We start from the raw sequence: 27,548 nt of genomic DNA, 5'->3' as shown, positions 1-27,548 counted from the left end.
TGCTTGCAATGGATTCAGAATCATGAAAACCCCCTACTTTGTGCAGTTTTCCCCGGGAGTTGAATTTCAACTTTTTAGTGCATGTTATTATACACCTTTAGAAACACATTGGAGAAGAAATGTATTGGTAACCATTTAGTTTGACCGATTTAGATTGGTCAAATATCGAATAAAATGCCCTTATTTCCTATGAGCGCTCTAATCATGTTATGCTGTCTAGTAGCACGTGTTATTTTTTTATTTTTTTGCAAACTTGCACATATTAATTACTGTCTGTGATGTCATTGCATTGTACTGTTTTTGTTGCATTATGATGTATTTGTATTACAGTATGTAAAGATGTTTGCATTATGTATTGTAATAATGTCATGTTGATTCTGTGTTCCTCTCCAGTTCATCAGGCGTATAGACAGGGACACTCCAGTGAACATTAGAGGAGAGATAAATGGGAACATCAGAGGAGAGATAAATGGGAACGTCAGAGGAGAGATAAATGGTAACTTGAAAATCCTCCATTCATTTTTACAAAGATATTTATATCAATTATGTTAAGCCTAGAATAAAGCCATCCAGGATCCTGGTGAATCATGACCATAAAACCTTTGATTCTGTGAAAAGAAAAAATTGAAAACCGCTAAACAAATGGTATCTATTAAATGTATATCATATAATTAAATATTCAAATATATATATTTTCCCCCGCAGAATCAAATGTTTTATGGTCATGAGTCACCAGTCTATGCTTAAAATAATTGATATAAAATAATTATTTTTGTAAAAGTCTTATAGGAAAACGTTAATGGACTTTTTTTGCACCAGTAAACAACTGGGTCCGCTCTGCCCTATTCTGCCATTTTATCTTAAGCTTTAATTCTCATGACTGTGTGACATCAATCTATGCTGCTTCTATGTAGGGAACGTTTTGCCAAGACTCAAGATTGCAAAGAAAGCAGAGGCGCCAGTGATTGGAACAGGAGACGAGCCAGATAAAGGTATATTGTATTTTGTATTATTTTCATTTTAGAAGTCATTTTAGAATCCTAACCCTAACCCTTTTTTTAAATCATAGTTTGCCACATTTTATTAACATAAGAAATGGTAATAAAGTGAAACTTGTAAAGTTAACTCAGTCGGTGCCATATTTAAAGTGGGATGACCTCTTATATTGCCGGTTCGCCAACAAAGGGTTAAAAAAATAGTGTGCACGCTGGTGCACACATTCGTGCACAGAGCATGCACTATGCATGTGCATGCTTTTCACAGCTTTCAAACAAAAAAATCCGCTTGGAAATCCGTTCAGGCATTCAGGAGAAAGGAGCCCTTATGTTTTCTTCAAATGTAAACAAACATGGCTGCCATGTTTGAAAGATGGGGTTGGTATGGGGGTTAAACATGCAATTTCGCGATCGCGATCATGCCTAGTACACTGTTGGAGGTCCAAAAAAAAATTATTTTTTTATTTTTTATTTTTTTGTATTTAAAGAAAAAAGACGTTCAGAAGACGTCTGGCAGGGAGGTCCATAGTGAAAAAGACGTTTTAAAGATGTTTTTATCATAGAAACTTCTTTTTTGGCAGGGTATGAGTTAACCTGATGTCAACACTAAACCTTCCACATAATGATACATGCATACATGCTTAATGTTTGTGTGGTATAAATTGCAATTGCGTATATATACTGTAGTAGACGGTTCTCTCCTATATCATATTATCAAACATCTTGTTTAATGGCTAGTAGGGGTGTAACGATACATTTTAATAGCGATTCGATACATATCACGATACATGGTTGACGATACGATACATGGACGATATTGGTTCATTCATGGCGATACGATACGATTCGATTTAATGATTTAAAATCGATATAGTAACTATTTAGCAAAGAAATTAAATCTGTGTGAAAGGTGTAGATAGTGCAGGTTTTTAAGGGAAACATGTATTATTATGGATATAAATAAGTAAACACAGTGATTATCTGCCAAATACATGGACATTGTATATTGACAAACCTGCACCTTGACATGAACCCAGAGATTACACACATTTATCGATAGACCAGTGTAGCTATATGGAAAGGAAAAGTAATGAAACCCCTCCTTTTAATTTTTTCTTCTTAACTCATCTAGTGCCTTTCGCGTGATGTCACGCGATAAGTACTAGAGTACGTATAGTGCCGAATGCGTGATGTCGCGCGAAAAGTAATATATTACTGTAACGGCGAGTAAAAATACCTAGTACAATGGCCGACGCTCCGGAGACGAAATCCGCGCTGATTTGTCATCATCACGGCTCCACGAGCACACAATAGTCATCCCATAACATTGAGGTGGACGGCCGATCTCATCTTTAATGTCCATTATCTCAAAACAACACTTTAGAAGCGAAGATGGAGGCAGATGCTCGCTTATAAAACACATGTATAAACGCTCCTATGCAATCCAGCATGGCACCACGTAAACAATGATCAGTTCCGTCGCAGGATCCGATGACGTCAGACCGGAAGTACTTCCGGTCTAGACTTCTGGCCTTCAAAATAAGACAATGGCCCTCTGGACCCCCTAATCCGTTAATGTCCTGGGCTCTGGATGAGTTAAAAATGCTAAATACAATGCACAAGTAGGTAGTATCGATACAATCGATTCTTTGCACTGCCGATTCGATACGATACAAAATAAAACGATACGATTTGATTTTAGCTGTTTTCATTTCGATCTACTTCGATTTTTTAAGTTAAAAACTATATTTCGATACAGTTACTATATCGTTACACCCCTAATGGCTAGCTTTCCCTTTGATATAACCTTGTCATACAGCTACAGTATTGATCTGATCTCTGATCTTTTGACTCATACATTTCATTGTGTATTTTACAGTGAGCGCAGCAGAACAATCACTGCTGAATAAATTAATCCGCAACAATCTTGTGAGGAATAGAAACCACGTTGAGGTCCTCCAGCGAGACCCCAACTCTCCTCTCTTCTCTGTGAAGACATTTGAGGAGCTGAGGCTGTAAGTCTGCTGTGAAAAACATTTGACATGGCATTTATGTAAATGTCATGTAATGTTCCAGAATACATTTCATCCATGCATCAAAATGCAGCCTTTGCCGCATATTGTTTTCAGTTTCATAACATGACTGTATTGACTTGATGTTCAACAGGAAACCTCAGCTTCTTAAGGGTGTCTACACCATGGGCTTCAATAGGCCATCAAGGATCCAGGAAAATGCACTGCCAATGATGCTTGCAGAGCCGTGAGTACCTTTTGTGCAGTTACAGTGGCATACATTTTAGCCACGTCTTGGTTGGGAGACTAACAACGTTACAAGTATGTCACCGACAAATCATCATGTGCCGTCTTTCACTTGGGGAAGCAGGTCAAGAAATTGTCAGTCTTAGCACATCATAGAATCATCGAAGCCCAATATTTGATGCCACCGCCAGCTGAGCTGATGTCATTTTATATTTTTTAGTGTGCTCTAGACTCTAGGAGACGGAATGAGGAAAATAAGTCGATAAAAGTTCAACTTTGGTATATAACAGTCAATCCAAACGGAAAAGATAATCCAAACTCTTCAGTAAAGAATCCTAATAGTCCAGTCAACAACCCAACAGAAAAATTGAATCTCCAACTGAACACAGAAAACAAACATAGGTCAGATTAATGAATTGTACCTGTGCATAATAATTCTGGTGTGTAATCCTGCATTGTGGCATTTAGCTCTGTATTCCACCAATAGCACAAAAAGATAGCATAGGCCTATACTGTAAGCGATCAAATAATTCAGGTCTCACAGACTCTCTCTCTTTCCCCTTTGAGCCTGACATTTCCATGTCAGTCAATTGGTAGCCTAAATTACCTGACCCCTAAAAAGTAACAATGTAATGGAAATATTACACACAGTTGGGCAGGGATTAACTCCTAGAATATGCCATTATAAATGAATTGCTTTGTCGTTTCTAACTGACCTACTGGCCATTTAAGGGCCATGCCACTGATCCTATCTGAAGGTCATGCCCTGGTTTTCCCATACACCTGCTGGCCCGGGCCTCTTATTTGCGGCGCTCTGCAGAAAAGAAGAGAGCGACAAGCCCAGGCTATAATGCTTTGGTATATAATAAAACAGGCTAAATCAATAATATGTGGCAGTCATATTATGTGCACCTGGGAAGGGCACTTCAAAGATTTGTATTTTGTCATAATGAACACACACTGGGCAAGAACATTGAAAAACAATCTTAACATGCTAGTCTTTCTGTCGTGTTTTATTGTGCGGCACTGTAGACAGTTACGCCAACTCGATGATCTTCTGACATGTCACACTACAGAGGAAAAGATTAAGAATGGGCATTTAATCGGTCATCATATCGATGTTGGCGATATCGCCCAAAATTGGGCTGAGATATGTGTAGTTTGAGCCTGGCTTTACTGTTCCAGAAATAAATTGTGACCTTGATAAAGTCTGATCTTTGACTAAATAACATTTTAATAAGGAAGTCTCTCCAATAAAGATGTTATCTACTGAGAATTGGGAACCTGGGCATCAGTGCTCAGTCTGTGGAAAAACTGAATTGTAAGATTTTCTATTTTGCTATAGTAAACGGTGATATTGAAAATTTAAAAGATTTACTGTATCTGAAAATTTTACAAAATCCCAAATCTAAAAAAAACAAACATTTTATTTAAAATAAAACCAGGATTTACTCACTCAGAAATTAAAATTATACTTTCAATATTTTGATAAATATCCATGTTTTGCTTGATATCTGGACCTGGTTTCTCCAGATTGGGTACATTTCCGCTCATCGGTCGCGGCATTTGGAGTGAAAATTGGCCCGTTTAAATTGGTGGCCGATCTATCAGAGTGCCTCTCCTTCTGACATGTTTAAAGAATGCTTAATCTTGACTGGACAACTATTTAATCACTGTCCCAAGCTTTTTATTTGTTGCATATATTCACTAGCTTCAATAAATGCATGTTACCTTCAGAATGCCAACCTACTGATCAAAGGACATAACATCAACATAAGATTTAAAACTTGTGATATATTGCACGACAGTGTCAGTTGCCAATAAGAACTTATTTACAAGCTAACATGGTGTAGGACCAGCTCACATTGCGTTGCTTGAAAGCAATGTGATCTTGTAGATCTGCCATCTTTGACGTGTGACAGCATCATACGACACTTTAGGCTTTATCCCCTCACCTCTTCCATCCTAACTGTGTCCATTTCCTTTGGCTCTAGCCCTCAGAATCTGATTGCCCAGTCCCAGTCAGGCACAGGCAAAACCGCTTCCTTCTCATTGGCCATGCTGAGCCATGTAAACCCAGCTGACAAGTGGTGTCAGGTAAGTGTTGTTTTGTTTAGAACCACACAATGTATGCTTATATTTCTAACTAGCCATTCCAATAATTGTATTATTTCTTTGCACTTGCAGTGCCTTTGCATTGCACCAACATACGAGCTTGCAGTGCAGATCGGCCAGGTCATTGAAAAGATGGGGAAGTTTTACCCTGACGTCAAACTGGCCTATGCCATTCGGGGCAATAGACGTAAGACCAAAATAATTCCTTTCCTATTGAATATTATAAAGAAATATATTCTTACAGTTTGATATTAACATTTTAACCGCCTTATTCAACCTTTTTAAACATGTTCAAACAATGGACAAGCTTACATGTTTCATTGCAAACCGTTGTGACCCTCTAGATCAGCTATTTTTTAAATATTTTGGCTATAATGACATGCCCAAAATAGGGATGCCAGGTTAAAAGCAGTTACTTGTTATAGCAGCTATTTGTAAATTGTCCTGCAAAGTTCTGTTGCAGCACATGTCATTAGATCTCCTTGTGTTTCCTTCAGTGGAGCGAGGTACAACTTTGCAGGAGCAGATTGTAGTGGGGACACCTGGCACAGCCATGGATTGGTGCTGGAAGCTCAAGTTTATCGACCCCAAGAAGATACGGGTGTTTGTTCTGGATGAGGCGGATGTCATGATATCGACACAGGGCCATCAGGACCAGAGCATTCGCATCCACAGGCAAGTTTCACTAAAAGAATACTTAACCCATTTAGGCCTAACCTATAGTTAGGCCCAAATCAGAAATTAGCCTACAAAAACAAACATGTTGATACATACTGTACATGTACTGTAAGCCCCTCCCATACACTAAAATGTGTACCCGGCCTGAATGGGTTAAAGGGCCATGAAATCCTTGGCTAGGCTGAATATAGCTGCTGCTATTCATTTAATAATGGGCGTGTTAGGTTTAGGTGTGCCAGTGTGCAGGCATAGACAGTAGTCAACAGTATTGTCAATGCTTGCACATTTGCACTCCTAAATCTAACATTCCCATTATTAATTGGATTAGCTGCAGCTGCATTGATTAAATCATAGTTTGTTATGCAGCTTGACATGTTTTTCCCCTGCTGTGGTTATTAATCTGAAGCGGAAAAGGAAATCACCATAGGGTTTCTTACATTTTTTTTGGAATGCCTATTTCGACAGCCACACAATATTTAAACTCTGTAACAACAGGTGTCGTTTTAAGCTTGATGTATACTTGGTAGCATGATGGTGTCTTGTCTTCCCAAAATAACCATTTCCCCTCTGCTGCAGAATGCTGCCTAAGGACTGTCAAATGCTTCTGTTCTCTGCCACCTTTGACGATATGGTGTGGAGCTTTGCCCAGAGGGTGATTCCCGACCCAAATATCATCAGGCTGAAGCGTGAAGAGGAGACACTCGACAACATCAAACAGTTCTACATAGTCTGCGAGGGGAAAGAGGCCAAGTTCGCAGCACTCTGCAACATTTATGGATGCATCACCATTGCACAGGCCATGATCTTCTGCCATGTAAGTCATGGGGCTTACCCTTAAAGCTCTTATGTAACTTTTGTGTATGAATAAAAAAAAATTGTCCAATCTATATGGTAATACAATATAACTTTGGTGGTTGTATTTGGTCTCCCTTCTCTTCTATTGAGACATTTAGGGAAAGTTCAAGTCATGACAGATAACCTATTGGCTTGTTTTCAGACTCGCTGGATGGCTGGCTGGCTCACTGCAGAGCTAAGCAAGGAGGGGCACCAGGTGGCACTGCTGAGTGGAGAGCTGACTGTGCAACAGAGAGCTGCAGTCATCGAGCGCTTCAGGGATGGCAAAGAGAAAGTGATGGTGACCACAAATGTGTGCGCCAGAGGTAAATCATATAGGACTAGGAGGAAAAAAGGAATCTCAATGATCTTTTGAAGTAGCCTTTTCTTTTTTTCTTTTTTTTTTAGTATGTTTCATTTGCTAGCAGGCTTACAAACACTCTCTCCTACTTTGGAGTATAAATTAGGTAGCAGTAAAGTTGTGAATGCAGACTGTGCAGCTCAAACCATGCTGTTTGTTTTAGGACGTTGCTTCCGGTTTAACTTCTGGGAATCACAGTTATAACTGATCGCTGTAATGATCAGAGATGACTAGCAGAGAAGTGTTACCAAAAAGACTGCAAAAATGAACGTTGCGCGCATGAACCTGAACAAGCCTGAAAATAGCGGATCTACATACCTGCCGTATCCTGTTGAGTTTTCAGATGGTAGTTCTGCTATTTGTCAGGTGTTTAACCACCATACAACAGAGTATACATGAACCCAAACCATTCTTGTAATGATATAGTAAAGATTAAAAATAAAAGTCAAAAAATCATTGAACCCAGTCATGAATGGTCTCGAATCATGGTTTTAGTGCATCTTTTCATCATTATATAGCGATGTAAAGTTCACAATCTTTTCCCAACCTCAATCTTATTTATCTTATCAATGAAAGATTGTTGTGTGTGTTGCTCATGCAGGAATCGATGTAGAGCAGGTTTCCATTGTCATGAATTTTGACCTTCCTGTGGACAAAGATGGGAACGCTGACAACGAGACCTACCTTCACCGGATTGGCCGCACTGGGCGTTTTGGCAAACAAGGATTTGCCTTCAACATGGTTGACAGTGAACACAGCATGGATATTATCCGTCAAATTGAGCTGCATTTCGGTATGTCTATTTTTTTTTACTAATTATTTGAGATTGATACTACTACTATAAGACATCCACTTGGTTCTTTGTTAACTCTTACTAATTGTTTTTTCTTTCTCCTGTAGACAGGAAAATCTTGGAACTTGACACAGAGGATCCAAATGCAATTGAGAGAGTCATGAGCTGAATTCATTGCTCATGCAGTTGGATGCCGTAATCACTTTGTGCACCATGTACGACATGGGCCTTTTCCCCAATTTTCTTTTGTTATTTACAAACATTGTTTTTTGCTAATGCTGGATATGCAAAGTTATTTTATTTTTAGGCCAGTAGTAGCCTAATTTGTGCCAAAGTGCACCATGTACGACATGGGCCTTTTTCCACATTTTATTTTGTTATTTACAAAAAGAGGTTTTTGCTACTGCTAGATATGCAAAGTTATTTTATTTTTAGGCCAGTAGTAGCCTAATTTGTGCCAAGTGCACCATGTACGACATGGGCCTTTTTCCACATTTCTTTTGTTATTTACAAAAAGTGTTTTTGCTAATGCTGGATATGCAAAGTTATTTCATTTTTAGGCCAGTAGTAGCCTGATTTGTGCCAAAGTGTTTATACTCTTTATACTCCACTCTTTGTTGGGATATTTTAAAAGGTGCTGCTGTTAACTGTACAAAAGTACAGTAAAAGTGAAAACTTGAAATTACGCAATTTATGCACAAAGCATTTGGTAGCATATTCTGTCAGTTGACAGGAGTTGGGCACTTTTTTGATGTTTGTTTGTTGGCCCTTGGCCTTGATTTGCTTTTTGTGCACAAAGTTACTATTAGAAATGCCAAAACAAGTGTTACGTTTTGTCAGTTGTTCAACGACAGCGAGACTGTTGCAGTACATTCTATTCTATTCTTTCACTGCATTATTACGAAGAGAAAGTTCTTATCCAAACAAGGAACATAACCTCTGTCAGTGTGTTTCATTTTAATTTGAAGGCAACATTGATTCAAGACTGCATGTCTTTGGTGATATCTTTTGTGATGTAAGTTTGAAAACATGGTAGTCCCGCCATTTGTATCGGCTGATAATTGATTGGCTTTTCACATCAATACTTGCAAATAAAAAATAAATTACTCAACAGTTGAGCTACATGATTCAATATTACTTTTTTAAGATCTTAAAATTTGTATGAGAACATACCGACATGTAACCAATAAAAGTTTATACCAAAGGTGTTTGAGATGAGCATTACAGCACACTTAGCCATGTATGTTCATGTTTTTATTGCTTGTGTAGTGCAAAGCTGCAGGATCTGTCCTCATAGGAAGTCTGTGAAGTCATAGGAAGGTATGTGTGTAGAACCTTTGCTATTTCAGTGATTTTGGAAATTTAGGTTTTATACCATGATGAAATAATGAAGTAAACACTCTTTCAAGTAGTTTTTAATGATTGACATAATGTGGATCTATTACTTCGGCTCAACCACGTAAATGTACATCAATAGTGAAAATAGCTGATCTACAAACAATGCCATACATTGTGAGCTTGTAAATCTGCACATTTCTATTGTGACATATCCAGAATAGGGCTGATGGTATTCTCCATGAGATAAACCTTTAAACTCAATGTGGCCTGTTCATGCATAGTCCACCGAGCTATCTTCCTGAGAAATGCATAGCAGTGATTTGTTCAAGATGCCACACTGGGCCAATGTCATGTCCAAGTCTGTGAAGGTCTGACGAGGTACATCCATGGTCTCAATGAAACCTCCTCCATACGTTGTACAATATCTGGCTTCTGCACTGGCTATCACTGTGAGCAAGGTGTCTGTAAAGAGATAGTGCTGCTTAAACCTTCTGCCACAGGGAACTCTGATAGCTAGGAGCAAGCTCCCTCTAGGACCAGTGGAGGAAGCTTCTCCAGTTGTTTCTGTGTTCATATAAGTCCCTGGGGGCATGAGGGGGACCTTGCTGCAGTGCACATCAGCCACATTGCCCATTTCAGGGTTGCTTTGGGTTATCGCTGTGGGCAAATTGGCCTCTGTGTGCTTGTGCTGTTTGTGGAATGTAAAATGACCAGAGAGCTTATTGGGCCCCTTCTCCATGCTCCTCTCTGATCGCCTTTTCTCAATGGAAGGAAGGACCATGTACTTGTTTAGCGAAAGTGCTGGAGCTGAAGGGACAAACTGCAACATGTGTGCAACTTCATCCTGTCTCGTTTGGTGGGTCTGTCTGATCATGGGGTGCGACTGTGAGAGGAGGTTGCTGTCTGACCTGCTGTGCTGCACAGGGGGTTTTGGAGTCGATGCTGAACTCTGGATGCCATCTGGAGGATGGTTTACTGAGGGCCTGCTTCTTCCTTTGGAGGATTTAGGCCTTGTCAAATGCATTGATCTGCAGCTATTGGATATTTCTCCTAAGTGACTCAGTGACAATGAAGATTGTCAGTGATTTCTTTGGGAGAGAGTAGAGGGAGAGAGAGAGAGAGAGAGAGAGAGAGATTCATGGTAGTGTAAGTAAAAGTGATATTTTCTGGTTAAAACGGTTTTCTGTGAAAAGGTTAAAGATGTATATTCAGTAGGTCTATTCTATATTGATATAGAGTGTTTTAAAAAACAGGGGTCTCCATCCATCTCTATATACATTCCAATTTCCAATCGTTCCAATTTCAATTTGGTCTGCTCATTTCTTTGTCATTAGGCCTACTTTAAATTTCACTTGATTGTCCTGTAGGCTGTGTGACTTCTCTATCCTGATTAGATAAATGGCCTGACCTTTTTCTGTTTATTAAAGAGCTAGATAGGGGAGATCTCTACTTAACTAATTAGAATCAGTAGAAACATAGCCTATACACTTAGAAAGACGCTTTCTGCACCATAAGCACCAATTTATAAATTCTTACACTTTGCTTATTCTTTACTGCTCAAAGTGCTCATTCAAAAAAAGTAAAGTAACTATTGTCAGACATTGAAACAGATATTGCTATCCGAGCGAATGTCTTGCAGGTCACCACTGTCAACAACTGAACACATATTATCACGTGCCATGTCACTCAGTGACTGACTGACTGACCATATCAATCTGATTCTATCCGCATACATAAACTAAACTTCAGTCCACTGGAAGACAATTCACAATTGGGCATTTACAAAGATACTGTAACTTCTCTAGACCGTGTAGTTAAGAATATTTAAAATAAATAAGCAAATACCGTTTTCATTGTTTGATTATGGTTTCCATACAGTTTTCAAGCTTCAGTAGGAAGTACGAAGTAGGCTACTTTTCTTCAGCGTCTCTTTAAGTTACCTTGACAGTCTAGTTGCCTTGACAACCACAGTTGGATAGGAGATAGCAGGGAGCCCCCCGGTGTCGGAAACGAGTAGCTGCAGCACACTAAACCTGTTATCTCAGCTACTGCTGAACAGCACTGCACCTTTGAACCTTTGTCTTCAGCAGCCAAGATACACAACAAGGGTGCATGAAGGCAGATACCGGTATATTCCATAACAAGAAAGGTCTTATTCAGTACATAGTCTATACATCCCACTATTAATATACATACTTGTATAGGCCTACATCTATGCCAGTAGTGGCATAGATTAACCACCAATTTCTTCGGTGTAGTGAAATGCTTATGCTTTGGCAACATTGATCCTCCTCTTCCATTAAAGTTTATTGGATGGAATGTTTTATTTTAAATAGTTTGATGACCAATGGGGCCCCTAGAAGCAAACCTGAGCATAGATACATCTGGGGGGGAAAAAGGACAGAAATCGCTTCAACGTCAATTTTAATTTATTTAGCCCCAATGATTTAAAATAGGCCTATTACAGTAGTCATTTTTGTAATTGTATCTTGTTAGGACAATAGCAACACCATAATAATTACCACCAACTTGACCTCACCATCGCTCAGGCCAGGGTAAGGTCACAGATGGGGCAACATAATTTACTGTATTATGAATAAACCAGCAGATATATATATATACATATACATATACAGGTCGTTTTCATTATTTACAGTGCACCAATTACTTGTAGTCATTGTGCTACTGAGTAATAACATTTAACATGTTTCCCTTTATGTAAAATAAGGCTACAGGGAAAAGCTGAATGTGAATTAACACAAAGAGGTCCATCAACATAAATGATTTACATTAAAAAATACTAACTTAACAGCAGGTACATATTCAAGTTGACTTGATTAAACATTCACTGGACAACTCTTGCCATTATGTCTAGTATCTAGTTACGAATGTATTAATGGATAAGATTGCACAGATAAAACTGTCACCACCCTGGCCACAATATAACTTCAGGTTGGTTCTAGCGGAAGTGCTGCGTTTAACGGACGTTACGTCATGCGTTGCAGTCTTCCGGTGAAATTCTCACGGCGGAAGTTGAACAGTCTCTGCCTGATATTGTCACCAGGCTTTTCTCTTGGCAGATGAGTAAGCCTGGCTACGCGAGGCTAAACTGTCACCCATAAACACAATGTACAACTAATTGGGGCATACTGTAAAATCCTGACAAATGTTTATTTGTCTCAGTGTACATTAAAACTGGAACCAAACAATCTTATGGGTCCACCATTGCCTTCCTTCTTAATTTTGATGTACCGGTAGGCCTGTTGAATTGAATTTTCCAGGAAAAGACACGCTGCAAGTAGTCACTTTGAGTGGCAGCGTGTCTTCGGCACTTCCGCCTAACCTGTTTTATGAGTCACTCCAATGAACTCCAGCGGCGGAAGAGGAATCTATCTAGCTTTTAATATCTATCTATGCTAAGCACACCCATTTTCATTCCCATCAAGCGCTTCTCAACTATGGGAAATGGTCAATCTGCCATCTTGATTGGTGCTAGAGTGTTTGCCGCAGAGAACTATGTTGGTTCAATTTGTTCGCTCTCAGAGATAAATTAACACTGCAGGATTTAAAAATGTAATGTGCAGTAGGTGCAACAAAGCAGTGCCAGTGTGGAATGATGGTGCAGAATCTTAGGACAACCACTGGAACTGGTTTATCTTGATTGGTGCTAGAGTGTTTGTTTACCGCAGAGAATTATGTTGCTTCCATTTGTTCCCTCTCAGAGATAAAATAACACTCAGGATTTAACAATGTAATGTAGGTGGAACACAGCAGTGTCAGGAATGCGACCGCGTATTTCCCGGTGAACCTAAGCGCAACGGTGGGGGGTTGGGAGTGTGGGGAATACACACCACTGACTATTGCTGATGATGGAGAGGTTAATATAGCTTAGCCTTTATGTATTGAGAATGAGAGGCACTCTTTCCGATTTAGACTTTAGAGACTCGTCGCCAATTGAAAGATATTTCAAAGTTATTTGGGGCCATGATGATAACCTTTTCTTCCCACAACTAGACTAAGGATTTATATTGTTGGTTATTGTTTACAACCACAACTGCGACTGTTTTCGCCAGGTTTTAAGGTCTTGTTTTAGTTGTTTCTCATAAACTCGCGACCCTCCTTGCCCATCGGCCCCCACATTTGCGCACAGGTTCACCGGGAAATATGCGGTCGCGGACGGAATTTACAGTGCAGATATCTTAGGACAACCAGAAAATGTAGGCAGATTGGAGAAAATGTTCATTGATAAATCAACAACTAACAACTAACATCAACAATTACATAATTTCATCATGTCCATAACTTGAGCCACATCCCAGTGGGGGAAAAAGGCATATTTTTCCTTCTCAAACTCTAAGGTATTTCCAAGAGGTTGTGTTGAGCATAAATGTCCTCTGTGATCCTGTACACCTCAGAGATGAGCGGTAGGGCATCACCTAGCATGGCCACAACCTGCTCCGGCGTACCTACATTCATCACGTCAAAAAACGTAGCACGCCCTGGCAGAAAACGGAATGCCGTGCCCGCAGCCGTACGCACGACCCAGGGATGGTGCTGGGCCAGGGATTCATTGTAGGACTCCCCACACATGGCTGAGGTCTTACAGTCTTCACTGCTGGTACGGAGACGCTCCAGGAACAACTCCAACCATCTCAGGGCACGGTGGAGTCTCAACAGGGTGCGGCAGCCTGACTCTGGGTGGCTGCCCCTCTTGCTGATGTCCACCAGTTCATTCTCCAACTCATATTTGACCATAGACTGGATGGTGACATAGTGGGAGCCATTCTCGCCGTTGAGGAAGTTGACTAGGATCTGGATTTTACTGACAGCATCCTTGGAGATGAAGCTGAACACACTGCCCAGGCTATTCATAAACCTGTATAAATGTAAACAAAAAAACAAACAAAAAAATCATATGTAAAATGGTAGCCTGGTCTATTACAGCAGGAAAATATGAGGTACAACTGCTCAATGATGACAGTGTTACTCTGCATTGGGATAAATACTCAATCTTTCTGCATGGCAAACATCAGGTAGAGTCTAGAGACAGAAAACCAATCAGGACGAGAACACGGTTTGACCTAGCCTTGAATCAAGAAGAGTAAAGACTATCATTGCATTGGTGTATTTTATCGAGTAATATATCTATGTATGATACAAAACTAGATTTGACTGATTGATTGATTGAAGACTATTAGAAGTTTGCATAGGAAAAGGTAGTTTCATGACGGTACAGTTCACTGGTACAAGGTCAACTAAAAGGAGATCCAAGAAAAGCACTTGGCTTATTTCCACAGGAAACCATTTATGCATCTCATATAACATTGAATGACAGACGGATAGAACACAGTACTATGCACTATATAGTCATGAAAAAAGGGGAAAAAAAGAGAAAAAAAACAGACGAGAACAGAGTGACCTGAATTGTTCGAACTCACTTACCTTACTAGCCCGCGCCACCCAGCAACATAGTGCTCGATGGAGACTTCTTTATTTTCAGTCAGACATTCCTTGTACGTGTCGAGAACTTCTCGTAAGGTGAATTTCTGTTCTTCCACTGCCACAGAATCAGCCATGGTACAGCAAACTGTTATTAATCTATCCCCCGGAAGTGCTATGGACAGATGGAAAGACAAAATATCAAATGAATGACTTAATAATCACATTTTTTAATCACAATCAACATACCTATAGTTGTGTAGCCTTGCAATCAACGCACCTTAAATGATGCTAGTAAAACGGATAGTGAAAGGACGCGAGGTTCATTGCTTTTCCTTCCCTATTTTCTCTTCTGACAGCGGAGCGAGCGACGATTCGTAGCTTTGATCTTCTCTACACTGTCGACCCAGGCCGGCGCTCCATCGCACGACGGTGTCGCGCGTCATAAACAGCAGAGGTACAAGCTCACAGCCCGTGACGAACGCTACGGGCTGTGAGCTTGTAGATTTGCTATTTTCGACGCACGACACCGTCGTACGACGATGTACCGGGCGCCGGGAAGTCCGTCCCACAACGCTAGTCAGTCCCAGAGCAGTATAATCAGAGAGTGGTGTCACCGCGGGGTCAGAAACAGCGCTGGTCACGTGGTTCATTGTCACTTTACACCCATAGTTTACACCTCATAGACTTCAATGCATTTTGTAAACTTCCGGTTCGCCGTTTGTCACTATACGCCAATAGATGTGTGCGTAGAAGATCTGGCCCCATGAAGTGAACGGGAGTGACGCAACTCTCCATTCTAGGGCTCTGGTCAGTCCCATTGCCAGGGAGGACATGCGCGCTGTGATTGGCTAGTTGTTTGGCAGGCAAACTGCTGACATCACGAGTTGACTTGAGCTACAACAAATCTGCTCCGACTCCTCTGGTTCTGACACTGGCGTTACCTTTTCCCCCAGCGGAAAGCCTGGTGATGCGAGGTTAGGCGTTACCAACAGTTTAATTTTATGATAATAATGAAAAATGGTTAACATTTACGCCTTATCCAAATACTTTAGTAATTGTAGGAAATAGACATACATTAACACATTTGTTTCCATTAATAATGATGCAAATTTACAAGGGCCAAATTGGCCAATCACAGAGCGACGACACCTCGGGGCTATGGGATTCAGCAGCCTCTTATGAACATGGACAGACATGTACCCGAATGCACTACACGGGAGATAATAAACAATTGTTTGTAAACAAAGTGTTATTCTGTGCAAACAGCCGGCCCACCAGGGTAACATAGTTGGCACTTATCAATCTACTAAATTCCATTGATCAGAAAAAGAGTCACCATGCCTGAAATCAAAGTAACACCATTGGGTAAGTGCTGTTGCTAACTTAGCTAAAGTTAGCCAACGTTAAAACATCAACAGTGGATTAAAAGTTAACTTCAGCTAACACTAACTTGAGCTGCCATGGTGGAAACTGGCTATCTTTAGTTTTATTTTATTTCAATTAAAGCTATTATTTTGCTTCCCTTCCCAATACTTGCTGTCTCATCATCAAGGTGCTGGACAAGATGTTGGTCGCAGCTGCATCCTTGTGTCAGTTGGAGGCAAGAACATCATGCTGGATTGTGGGATGCACATGGGATACAATGACGATGTAAGTCTAGTTACCAAGTCTGGAAATCTTTGATTTGAAGCAGAGATTCTAACACGCGCGCGCGCGCAGCCACACACACACACACACACACACACACACACACACACACACACACACACAGTGCATTCAAGACTACAAGAATACCTGCCATAAAGCTTTAAAATACATTTGTTCCTTGACCTACAGATGTTGACCATGGTGACTTACTAAAGGATCACACATAACTATTTTTCAAAAGATGTACCTGCTTCACATCCGAACATCATCGCTTATTCCATCACACCTCTGCAGCAGAGCAAAAATGGCTTGCAATACTACTCTAATTTTAGTGCAACTAGTTACATTTTGGCACTATAGTTTCCTCTCACCTCACTTGTAAAGATCCGGCAGCTGGTTGGTCCTGACTATACTTACTACAGAGCGTATGCTTGGGATTGAGAGTAAAAACACCTCTAGTACATGTCTTCATTTTTGTTTGCTAATTGTCTTATACAATATGAGTGGCTAAATGAATGGAGCACTGGTAGATTTTTTTTTCCTATGCCTTTATTGATAGGACAGTAGACTGACAGGAAATGGGGGGAGAGATGACATGCGGCAAAGGTCGTCCGGATTGGGAATCCGGATTGGGAATCGAACCGGCGCCGCTACCAGGCATCCATGCCTATGTGGCAATGTCTAAGTGGTATGCACCTGGACCAGTAGGCCAGCGGGTGCCCCGATGACTTGATGAAGAGAATATTGTGCTACACAATCCTTGATTGAGACTCTGTATTATCATTCCAGAGACGCTTCCCTGACTTCTCTTACATAACCCAAAACGGACGTCTGACAGAATTTTTGGACTGCGTAATCATTAGGTTTGTAATATCTATACCTTAACTTTTATATGCACACCCACACACATATGGATAGTAGATGTGTACAAAAAAGGTGTACTATTTTTGGTTACTTGTGTTTCCTAGCCATTTCCACCTGGACCATTGTGGTGCTCTGCCTTACATGAGTGAGATGGTGGGCTACGATGGACCCATCTACATGACCCACCCCACCAAGGCCATTTGTCCCATTTTGCTGGAAGACTTCAGGAAGATCACTGTTGACAAAAAGGGAGAGACAAACTTCTTCACTTCGCAAATGATCAAAGATTGCATGAAGAAAGTGATTCCTTTAAACCTGCATCAAACTGTCCAGGTGAATGAATTAAACTGTTTGGACAAATGTCCCTAGACACCAGGAGTGTTTATTTTGAGTGATTTAAACTGCTGTTTGTGTCATGAGTTAATGAGTTGCATGATACATAGTATGTCTGTAATGCCAGTGAAATTTGGCATACAACAAGGTACAATGCTCACATAATTTTATTATGTCCAGATATCCATGATTCACTTAATAGTACACTGGCTGCTCTGCTTCTTTCATGACATACAGTTTTCCATTCTGGTAAACGCAGGTGGACGATGAGCTGGAGATCAAGGCTTACTATGCAGGCCATGTTCTGGGAGCTGCCATGGTGCACATCAAAGTAGGATCAGAGTCTGTGGTCTACACTGTGAGTATAAACAAGCCTGGCATATATTACAATCTGTGAATTTGATTAATATGGTCTTAATGTGAAATCTCTTTTAACATTCAGGGAGATTACAACATGACGCCTGACAGGCATTTAGGGTAAGTGGTATTTATGACAATACACACTGGTAAGGCTTATGGTTATCTACTGTACATACAGCCTCTTGACCTGGTACATACATTGTATGTTACATTTCTGAAGGGCTGCATGGATAGACAAGTGTCGTCCAGACCTCCTCATTTCAGAGTCCACGTATGCGACCACCATCCGTGATTCAAAAAGATGTAGGGAGAGGGACTTTCTGAAGAAAGTGCATGAGACAGTTGAACGAGGAGGAAAGGTAAGTACACACACTGTACAGTTAAATTTGGGCATGTCATTGTCGGCTAAAAAGATAAAGGTAAAAAAAAAGTTCACACCAATTATGAACTTGTAGATTTGTCAAATCTCGTTCTCATCTACAACACGTCCAGGACAAATGGGGATAGGGAATAAAAAGATTTCTTTTTTTAAGTATAACTGTTTAGATTGACTCTGTGTAATGTTCTGTTTGTAGGTTCTCATTCCAGTCTTTGCCCTGGGGAGAGCACAGGAACTCTGCATCCTATTGGAAACATTTTGGTAAGCCTCACAGACGAAACGCGATGTTGGATCCGATCAGATCTCGTGCCCGGGGGTTTATCGGTGTTCATTTCAAACGACAGTCTTGAATTCGGGCCCGGTATATCCCGCTGTGCCAAGTGAAATATCTCAGACCATTACAAATGAGACCGACGTCTCGCGATTCTAGCCACCCACGATCTCGGGGGGGTGGTGCCATGAGAGACACGACTAGATGGTTCTCAACCTGTGGATCGGGACCCACAGGGGTACAAGATGTACAGAAAGGGTTCCTTTAAGATGAAACCATGTTTACATACATATATTCTAAGGAAATGGGTTGTGATTTTATAATATTAAAATGACGAAATTAAACAAATATATTCGCTATCTAACGTTCGCACATTGCTGACCATACTACTGTGTATAAGTGTATTTGCCCTTCAACTATAAAATATATATTGTTTTTTATGAGACATCCATTGTAATTAGGCTATGCTCCCAAATCCATTTTATTACCTTCTGTTCGCATATGCAATGAGTCCCGCAGTGCTGCCAATCTGTTGAAGGTGAAAATCATGGAGGTTTTTTAGCGAGGTGAAACGCCATCAAAAGCCACCTCGAAGATGCAGGTTGGAACGTCATTTATATGGAGCGTGTATCACATTATCTGCGGGGATGGGTGACATAAAGTAGCCTACTGGAAATGTGCATCAAATGACAGTGCCGTCGAGCGCTGATCAGCTGCTTTTTTTCCTTTTCTTTTTTTGCGCAGCCTCTTAACAATTAAGGCACGCATGGTGCTTTCTTCAGTGGCAGTGCTACTAATTAAATATTAAAACGGCGAAATTAAACAAATATATTCGCTATAGTCTATAATAAAGAGTCTCTCTCTCTCTCCCTCTCTCTCTCTGTCTGTGCGATATTTGTAGCTAATAATGCAGTAGGCCTATTGATACTTTTACTTAAGTAAAGAATTGGAGTACTTTTTCCATCACTGCTCAAATTAACTGTTCATCAGCGTGAATGCTTTCAGGTGTGTATGTGTATCTGATCAATATAGGAAATTGCCCATTACATCCTGCATGACATCAAAGCGACATGTTGTGTGAAGTCTTGTGAGCATGAAAGAGTTTGAACTTGAACATGTAGTGCGCTACATCGTGAAAAAAGTATTAAGAGTAGACCTAGGCTAGGCCTATAAAAGCCTTTTAAAATGTTATATCTTGCTCAAATTAATCATTACATCATTGCGCGAAACTATAGCACACGCGAGCCCATGGCATCTCACCCCTGGTCAGATCAATAATTAGCGCATCAGTTCCAGGTGGTGGTCGCTGATACGGCGAAGCGCAAATCAGGCTTGTCACTCACACAACACAGCTGCTGACGGCACCGTGTTTTAGACTTTGGTTGGTGTTATTACTGTTATGTTGATATGATTGATCTGAACCAAGCTGGACCCAGTGGATTATGTAGTCTACATGGAAGCACGTTGGCTGTCTCAGCCTGTCTTGTCACAGCAATGGATTAATTGGTAGAAGTTGGTGTTACATTCTTCTTTCGTGTATCATCGTCCTTTGCACACAAGTGATAACTGCGCCATCATGACAAAACATTATAAAAACAAAGGTAGGTTGGTAGGCTAGTCTTCTAGGTACTGTGCGCACACTGGCCGCTGCTCACTTTATAGATAGGCTATTATAATTATATATTCAGTTATTTTTTTGGCAAGCGAGACGCGAGATGTGATGCGCATCCAGCAAGACACGGCTGAGAGTGTCGCATCTCCAATATCATTGATTTAATAAAATCCATTGCCTCATCCAAGCTTTCAACCAACTGTCCAAAAAGGAAAAGGCTTTTTGTGAGGTGATAGAACAGCATACACTGCCCTAGCCAAATCTGCGCAGCAAAAAAAAAAGAGAGAAAAAAGAACGCCCGAGTCCACTCCTAAAATGCATCAACCAGCATTTTAACGGCAACCAGCCAGACATTAAACAGACATGAGCTTAATCAGCTAATAGCAATTATGAATGTCCAAACCTCGCCGTTGTGGGCGTGCAGTCGCAGAAAAAAAAAAGTTTAACCTCTCGCTTTTTTTTTTACTGTCCCACCACCTCATCCAAGCATATAGAATAGGGACGGGCCTAGGTTCCTCAATATCATTTAGCTGGGGACCCCCTGGAACTCATTTTAGGGAGAAAGTAAGCTAAAGTAAAAAGTAAGTAGGCTATAATAATAAAAGTGTAGGCTGTTCTATTGTGAGGTGACAGAATAGCCTACACTCTGCGCAGCCTAAAAAAAGGGAGGAGCTGGCTTCATATCATCTGAAGCAATCCCGTGAGCTCATTCAGACGACAATAATTGTAAAGGATTCCTACCCGATGACCCGAGAATATCAAACTTTTTTGATATTATCGTGAGTGCTCCCGACGAGTCCCGAGGTCATAAAAAAGCTAATTAACATAATCCGATCGTGTCGGGGTACTGTTCAAGCCCAAGACCGATTCCGGGGCCGACAAAACGATTTTCCCGGGGGGTCCTCCCGAAATCTGATCGGGGATCCTCGGCCCCGGGATCGGCTCAATGTGAACGGGGCTTACGGTTGGTCTTTAATCTAACAGGGAATTCCCATCTGCAAGGGATAGGACTCAATATTATTCTGTAGATGTGAACATGCCATCTGTGTAGGTGTGTGAAAACAAACACGTTTCTCCCAAAGTAAAAAACAAGAGACAAAACTGTTTTATGACATTACGAAGAGACACATTTTATGGCACTGATTGTGAGTGGGAGACCAAGAGTAAGCTAGGCCCCAGGGTAATTTGAGAAATGAGCACATTTCATGGTTCATAAGTTAATTCTAAATGGGCAAAATCTCATTTGGACAATAAATTGCAGATTAACATTTTAAATCTCCAGTCCACACCGTATCTATTTTTACGACAGAAAATGTGTGCCATTTACAAAGATTGAAGTGTAACAGAGAGCACAGGAATTCCATTTTACTGTAGAATTTATTTAAAATTTGATTAGCTAACCCCTATCCCAATACATAAAACACATAGCATGAAAGGATCAGTGGGTATAAACTGTATACAGTATAATGTATCTATTTATATGTTTTATATGTATTATGTAATACTGTATTTTAATAATATGAATAAATAATCACTCATGCCAAGAGGATTTGAAGCAACTGCACTCTGCACTCTTTTTAGAGGCTCTTGAAAGCACAAATTACCTGCAGATTACAAATGGAACCTTCTTTACATTGTGCTCACCCATTCACTAAATCTGTTATGAATGTTAGATGTCAGTACTGAGTACGCTACTGTTTTTAGGTGTAAGAGAGGTTGTATGTTATTAACTTAAATTATTATGAGGTCAATTATGCAACTTATTATTATTGCCTCTTATTTCATAGGGAGAGAATGAATCTGAAAGCCCCAATGTACTTCTGCACTGGGCTGACGGAGAAGGCCAATCACTACTACAAGCTCTTCATAACATGGACCAACCAGAAGATTCGCAAAACCTTTGTTCAGAGAAACATGTTTGAATTCAAACACATCAAGGCCTTTGATCGCTCCTATGCGGATAATCCTGGACCTATGGTGCGTCTGTTTTTTTTTCTCTCTCGCCCTCTCTCTCCACAAAATGACTTGGTGGTATGTGTACATTCATTCATTGGTCTGAACTGAATTATACTGTATTTATTTGTAGGTGGTGTTTGCCACACCAGGTATGCTGCATGCTGGCCAGTCTTTACAAATCTTCAAGAAGTGGGCTGGCAATGAAAAGAACATGGTGAGTGTCACTCACAACATGAGTTCTTTAGCCTTTGTAAAGTGTCTTGAGATAACTTGTTATGATTTGACACTCTAATAAAATGGAATTGAATTGAATTGAACATTGACATCTTTCCTTAATGAAGACCACGCTTGAAGTATACAGTAACTAGAATTTCTTTGTACCAGGTAATCATGCCTGGGTATTGCGTTCAAGGGACAATTGGACACAAGATCTTGAACGGGCAGCGGAAACTGGAAATGGAAGGAAGAGCAACGGTAAAGCAAAAGTTTTATTTTTTTAAATTGTCATATAGGGTATGAGATTATACTGTATAGACAGAGTAGCAGCTGACCCAGCTACAGTATGTCACATGGTGTGTACACTGTATCATGGGACACATCATGGGCGCTGCCTCATGACTTGTTCCCCATTATCCCCTCTCTTGTCCTGTCTTTCTCTGCATATGATCCAGTGAAACAGAAATACCTTAAAACTGTAATCCTAATCCATAAGATTAATTCCCTACCCACCAATCAAACCTGAGTCTCCTGAACATGTGCCAACATTTCCACACCTGCTTGCTCAGGGGAGATATTGCAATTTGAGCTTGAGCCGATACCACCTGTCAAACAGTAAGTGGTCCTACCCACAGGATCTAAATGTCTCTATAGGAGAGCAGGTAGACCAACTACAACCACTGCATTTCATTTAGTTATATTGTATTGACCGCATTTACCCTGGTGTCCCTATTTTTGTCTTTATGGATGAGTTATCTTTCACCTTTTTATAAAAAAAAAAAAAGATACATGAAAATAGATCTACAAGCTCACAACATGTCATGATGCGAGCTTTGTACAGCAGATAGTTTTATATATTTATTTATTATTTAATTTTTTCCATTCATCCACATTTTTCATTCGTCCATTCAATTACATTTATTGGACTTACTGTATGTGGTTTACATACTGTACCATACAGATTTGTCTAAATCATATTTTATTGACTAAAAAAAGCTATGGATTGCAAAATACCAGTAAGAAAGTCATTTTGGCACAGGGCCGCAAGTACCTGCCCAACACCACCTCCTTGCATCTGGCAGTGGGGGGAATGAATTGGCATAACAGCTTAATTGGGAGAAAAGGGGTGGGAATTAATTGGCTACTAAATACAAAAATAAAATGGCTGTTACTTCTTTCATGTGGGGGGTGTCTTTATTTGTATTTTTTGTCTGTGTCTCCTTTAGTTGGATGTGAAGCTACAGGTGGAGTACATGTCCTTCAGTGCCCATGCAGATGCCAAGGGCATCATGCAGCTCATCCTGATGGCAGAGCCTCGGAACATGCTCCTGGTTCATGGAGAGGCTGTGAAGATGGAGTTCCTCAAGGGCAAGATTGAACAGGAGTTCAGTGAGTGCAACCTCACTCTTTAAACACCATAAGCCCTATATACTGTATTTTGTTGTATGTCAAATCACAATGTATCTTCGCTTACCAACTTAAATGAATTATTATGTGTTTTAGAAGGTAACTGCCCCAATTCAGAAATCTCAACATATTTAGACATAAAAAACAATAATATGTTAACTTAGACACAAACAAGTGAGAAGCCTTACATTTTGAATTTGGGCCAAATGTATTTAATGTACACGATCAGTCGATAAACCTCCAGTAGATGGCGGCATTAGCCAATACATCTTGATGTAGGTGCAAACCAGAGCAACTACTGTTAATGCAGTTGGCATTAACAGTTCAGGGGGAAAAGACAAGGCTGACCTGATTATCAAAGAACTTGTTCTGTAGTGTTACCTCCTTCAAGGACATGCATGCATCCTGTAATATGCACATGTATGACTAACTTTGTTCTGAATATCACTGAATTCTGAATATCACTGAATTATACCAACTTGATCACCTACCCTAAAGACCATTTCAGCTTTGCTTGGGGCGGGCTTTCAGCATTAATAGTGTGAGAAAATGGCCTGTATGATGTGTCTGTGTATTCCAGGTATAAACTGCTTCATGCCAGCTAATGGTGAAACCGTGACTGTCCCCACCAACCCTAGTGTACCAGTGGACATCTCACTCAACCTGCTCAAGAGGGAAATGGCTCTTGGGGGTGTGTCCTGTTTGCAGTTTCAAAACTCTTTTCTTTGCTGTATTTACCAGTTATAAAAAAGTTAACTAACACTACTGGTGATATTTCTATTACTGTTTGTTATTAACTACTTTCCATTATATCAAAGGGCCCCTTCCAGATCCAAAGAAACCTCGGACCATGCACGGAACGCTGATCATGAAAGAAAATGTATGTTTTTCAGTAGATTTTCTTTCTTTCTTTCTTTCTTTCTTTTAAGCTACCCACACATTTGGCCTTGTTGCTCATTCCACGAATGCCCAATGCTTAAAGCTGTACCTCATTGTAAAGGTGACTAATCAACAATATTATTAAAGGGGAGATAATGGAAGTTAAGTTTCCAACCCTTTTGTGGGTAGTTTGTGTTGCCCCTAGAATAAGGGCACTAGGGTGCATTTAGGAAAGAAAAACAAAAGCGTGCATCTGTGAGAATTATTTCAGCCCCATAAATGTACGATAGAAACATCCTTGTTTACTTTTTGTCTTCTATTTTCTTCCTTTTCATATGTAGTTTACTGTAACTTTTAGTTATACTGTCTCATGGGACTTTATAGACGAACAACAATTAATCAATTCATTCTCAACCTCCCTTGAATAGAGTCTGAGGTTGGTTTCTCCAGAGCAGGCCTTGAAGGAACTTGGCCTCAACGAGCACCAGTTACGCTTCACCTGCCATGTTCAGCTTCAGGACCCTCACAGCGACCCCGACACACTCCACAGAGTCTACACACACCTAAAGAGGTGAGGGGGCTACAGCAGGGGAGAATGGGAGGGCCACATAGCTTTGCAAGTAAAACATAGTTATTCAGTTCTATTTTTGACTTGAAATTTTAGGCCAAAATCTGTAGGAGCAGTGTCCAAAAATGTGTTTTGCAAAAATCAGCCTGATGGTGGCACTAGAAGAGGGACATGTGAGAAATGATAATAATTGATGTCATAAAATGGTAAATTATGTGATATATTATTGTGGGGCAAAAAGGTGAATTATGCTTGCATTACACTTTTACTCATGTGAAATGATTCCTTGGTGTTCTATTGTGGGTTTGTGCTCCAGTGTGTTAAAAGGCTACACCGTCCAGCACCTTCCTGACAGTACGGTCATGGTGGAATCTATAGTCATCAAAGTGTCCTCTTCAGCTGAAGACAACAACACAAAGGTCCTCCTGCTCTCCTGGAGTTATCAGGTAAAGCATATATATATGTATATGTATGTATGTTGCGACGACACAATGTCTCCACGATATGTCTTTTCAGAGATATTGTATAGATTGTGATACTGAGGGAGCCATATGAATAGAGAGATTAATTGCAGAATTCATTAAAACCAGCTTGAAGTGGTATTTTATTACTGTACTGGTAACTTGAAAAATAACCATAAAAAATCATCATGATAAGATCGTGGGTCTTGACAATGCTTGAAAAGGAATCGTGATATGATATCTTTCCATATCGCCCACCCGCCCTAGTTGATCTGCAAATTTATCTGTGTTTGATCTGTGCTTGCTGGAGGTCATGTGGTTAAAACTCACTATTTTCTAGTAAGTGGGTGTCAGTCAGCCAGTGGAAGTGACATAATGGTGGTCTCTGGTTGTGCATCCACGCAGAGTGCTGGATGAGCCGTGACGTGTCATGCATGCTATCTGACACCAAGACGTGTGCACAATGTTTCCTCATGATCTCAGGTTAAGGTTAATCGCTTCTTATCTATAACCACAGTGTTTATAATATCATAATACCAATGTGTTATAGTTTACAATTTTGTGGCAACAAAATTGGAAGCACATAATTGTCTAGAATTGAACTGTAGTGGGAGAATGTAAAATGTTACATTCAATGAAACAAAGGGCACTAATTACAAACACTAATTAGAATATCCGTTATGGTTTCCACATTAGATAGGGTAGGGTGCACTGTGCACTGTGCACTGACTTTTGATAATAATAATAACCTCAAGATATTACCGATGTCCATTCGGTGAAAGCTGCAGTAATCCGTGAGACGTGAAAAAAATGGAGCTTCATAGCTGCAACCAGGCCCAGCCCTCAGCTAGAAGCTAACAAGTTGGCCGTGGGCTAATGGTGGACGGACCAGAGGAGGGACAAAGAGAGAGATATGGGCTGTTTCCTGCAAGGACCGGAAACCTCCATTTGGCAATATAATGTAATTTGATATGTAATAATACTGTTACTACTCAGCTAGACTACTCTTGGCAACTTACCAATTATAAGTTTCAGAGACAAATCAAATAAATTCTCCCACCTATAATGCCTCCCCCCTGGCCAGCCGGGGCGCTTGATAGAGGGGAAAGGAACTGGTTGGAATAATGTCTTCCTTCCAACTGGGGAAGCTCGACCCGGTCTGGTGATAAGAAGCGGCTTGCTCACTTCTCATGCATTGAAGGAAGCATGAGCTCAGTTAGGGGGCCTCCCCAGTTTGGCAGAGGAAGAGCAGAGCCCAGGATTACAGCTTAGGCAATTGGCACTGGGTGAAAAATGGGTTACACAATCGTGGGATAAAAATGTAGAAAGAAAATAAATTCTCCCACAGTGCTTATTGTTAATTTTCTGTTCTGCTTTACATTGTCAGGATGAGGACTTGGGGAGCTTTCTTTCTACTCTACTGAAAAAGGGACTTCCTTCTGGATTGTGCTGAAATATCAGAAACCAAAGATGTGTAAAGATGATCAAACTGCACATCAGTGGAGGCACATAAATGAGCCAAGATAGGACTGTATAGCAGATCTACAAGCTTGTGTTCTGAGCTTGTAGGTCAGTTTCTTTCGGCAAGAGATTTGGTGTAGAGAGGAGCCAACTCATGTGAAGTGGAGAGTAAGGGGTTAAATGTTCCCTGACATTGTGTACATTTTACAGCGCTTTTGTTTGTATCTTTGGAGAAATAAGTTCACAGTTGTTAATCTAGATGTACCTGCCCAAGGGTCTAGGAATAAGACATGTCAATTCTGTTTTTAAGGTTTTGCTTT

At 40.4% G+C, this 27,548-nt stretch overlaps 4 protein-coding genes across 4 annotated transcripts; 2 read left to right on the top strand and 2 right to left on the bottom strand.

Annotated features, from left to right (window-relative positions):
- Positions 1-2,888: 2,888 nt before the first annotated feature.
- ddx19a (DEAD-box helicase 19a) lies at positions 2,889-8,203 on the top strand (the record flags this gene model as incomplete). The annotated part of the gene is made up of 9 exons (XM_080732732.1): positions 2,889-3,010; positions 3,162-3,254; positions 5,248-5,350; positions 5,441-5,555; positions 5,866-6,043; positions 6,623-6,860; positions 7,044-7,206; positions 7,843-8,034; positions 8,142-8,203. Exons 2-9 carry the CDS (start codon positions 3,193-3,195, stop codon positions 8,201-8,203), a joined length of 1,113 nt encoding a protein of 370 aa, XP_080588858.1. The 5' UTR covers positions 2,889-3,010; positions 3,162-3,192.
- Positions 8,204-9,643: 1,440 nt separating this feature from the next.
- On the bottom strand, positions 9,644-10,396 carry ubxn10 (UBX domain protein 10; the record flags this gene model as incomplete). The annotated part of the gene is made up of 1 exon (XM_080732731.1): positions 9,644-10,396. One exon carries the CDS (start codon positions 10,394-10,396, stop codon positions 9,644-9,646), a length of 753 nt encoding a protein of 250 aa, XP_080588857.1.
- Positions 10,397-11,804: 1,408 nt separating this feature from the next.
- On the bottom strand, positions 11,805-15,198 carry cptp (ceramide-1-phosphate transfer protein). Its single transcript, XM_080733161.1, has 3 exons — positions 15,092-15,198; positions 14,815-14,986; positions 11,805-14,248 (listed from the first exon to the last, which is right to left on the bottom strand). Exons 2-3 carry the CDS (start codon positions 14,946-14,948, stop codon positions 13,726-13,728), a joined length of 657 nt encoding a protein of 218 aa, XP_080589287.1. The 5' UTR covers positions 14,949-14,986; positions 15,092-15,198; the 3' UTR covers positions 11,805-13,725.
- Positions 15,199-16,015: 817 nt separating this feature from the next.
- On the top strand, positions 16,016-27,511 carry ints11 (integrator complex subunit 11). Its single transcript, XM_080733331.1, has 17 exons — positions 16,016-16,179; positions 16,367-16,464; positions 17,251-17,324; positions 17,430-17,658; positions 17,918-18,016; positions 18,101-18,135; positions 18,239-18,377; positions 18,594-18,658; positions 22,068-22,257; positions 22,367-22,450; positions 22,621-22,710; positions 23,679-23,841; positions 24,440-24,550; positions 24,678-24,739; positions 25,167-25,309; positions 25,623-25,752; positions 27,155-27,511. The coding sequence occupies exons 1-17, from the start codon at positions 16,152-16,154 to the stop codon at positions 27,218-27,220; spliced, it is 1,806 nt and encodes a 601-aa protein (XP_080589457.1). The 5' UTR covers positions 16,016-16,151; the 3' UTR covers positions 27,221-27,511.
- Positions 27,512-27,548: the final 37 nt, after the last annotated feature.

The sequence above is a fragment of the Nannobrachium achirus genome (genome assembly GCF_963921795.1).
Source record: "Nannobrachium achirus genome assembly, chromosome: 9".
Classification (NCBI taxonomy): Eukaryota; Metazoa; Chordata; class Actinopteri; order Myctophiformes; family Myctophidae; genus Nannobrachium; species Nannobrachium achirus.
This window is presented reverse-complemented; position numbering and strand designations above follow the sequence as displayed.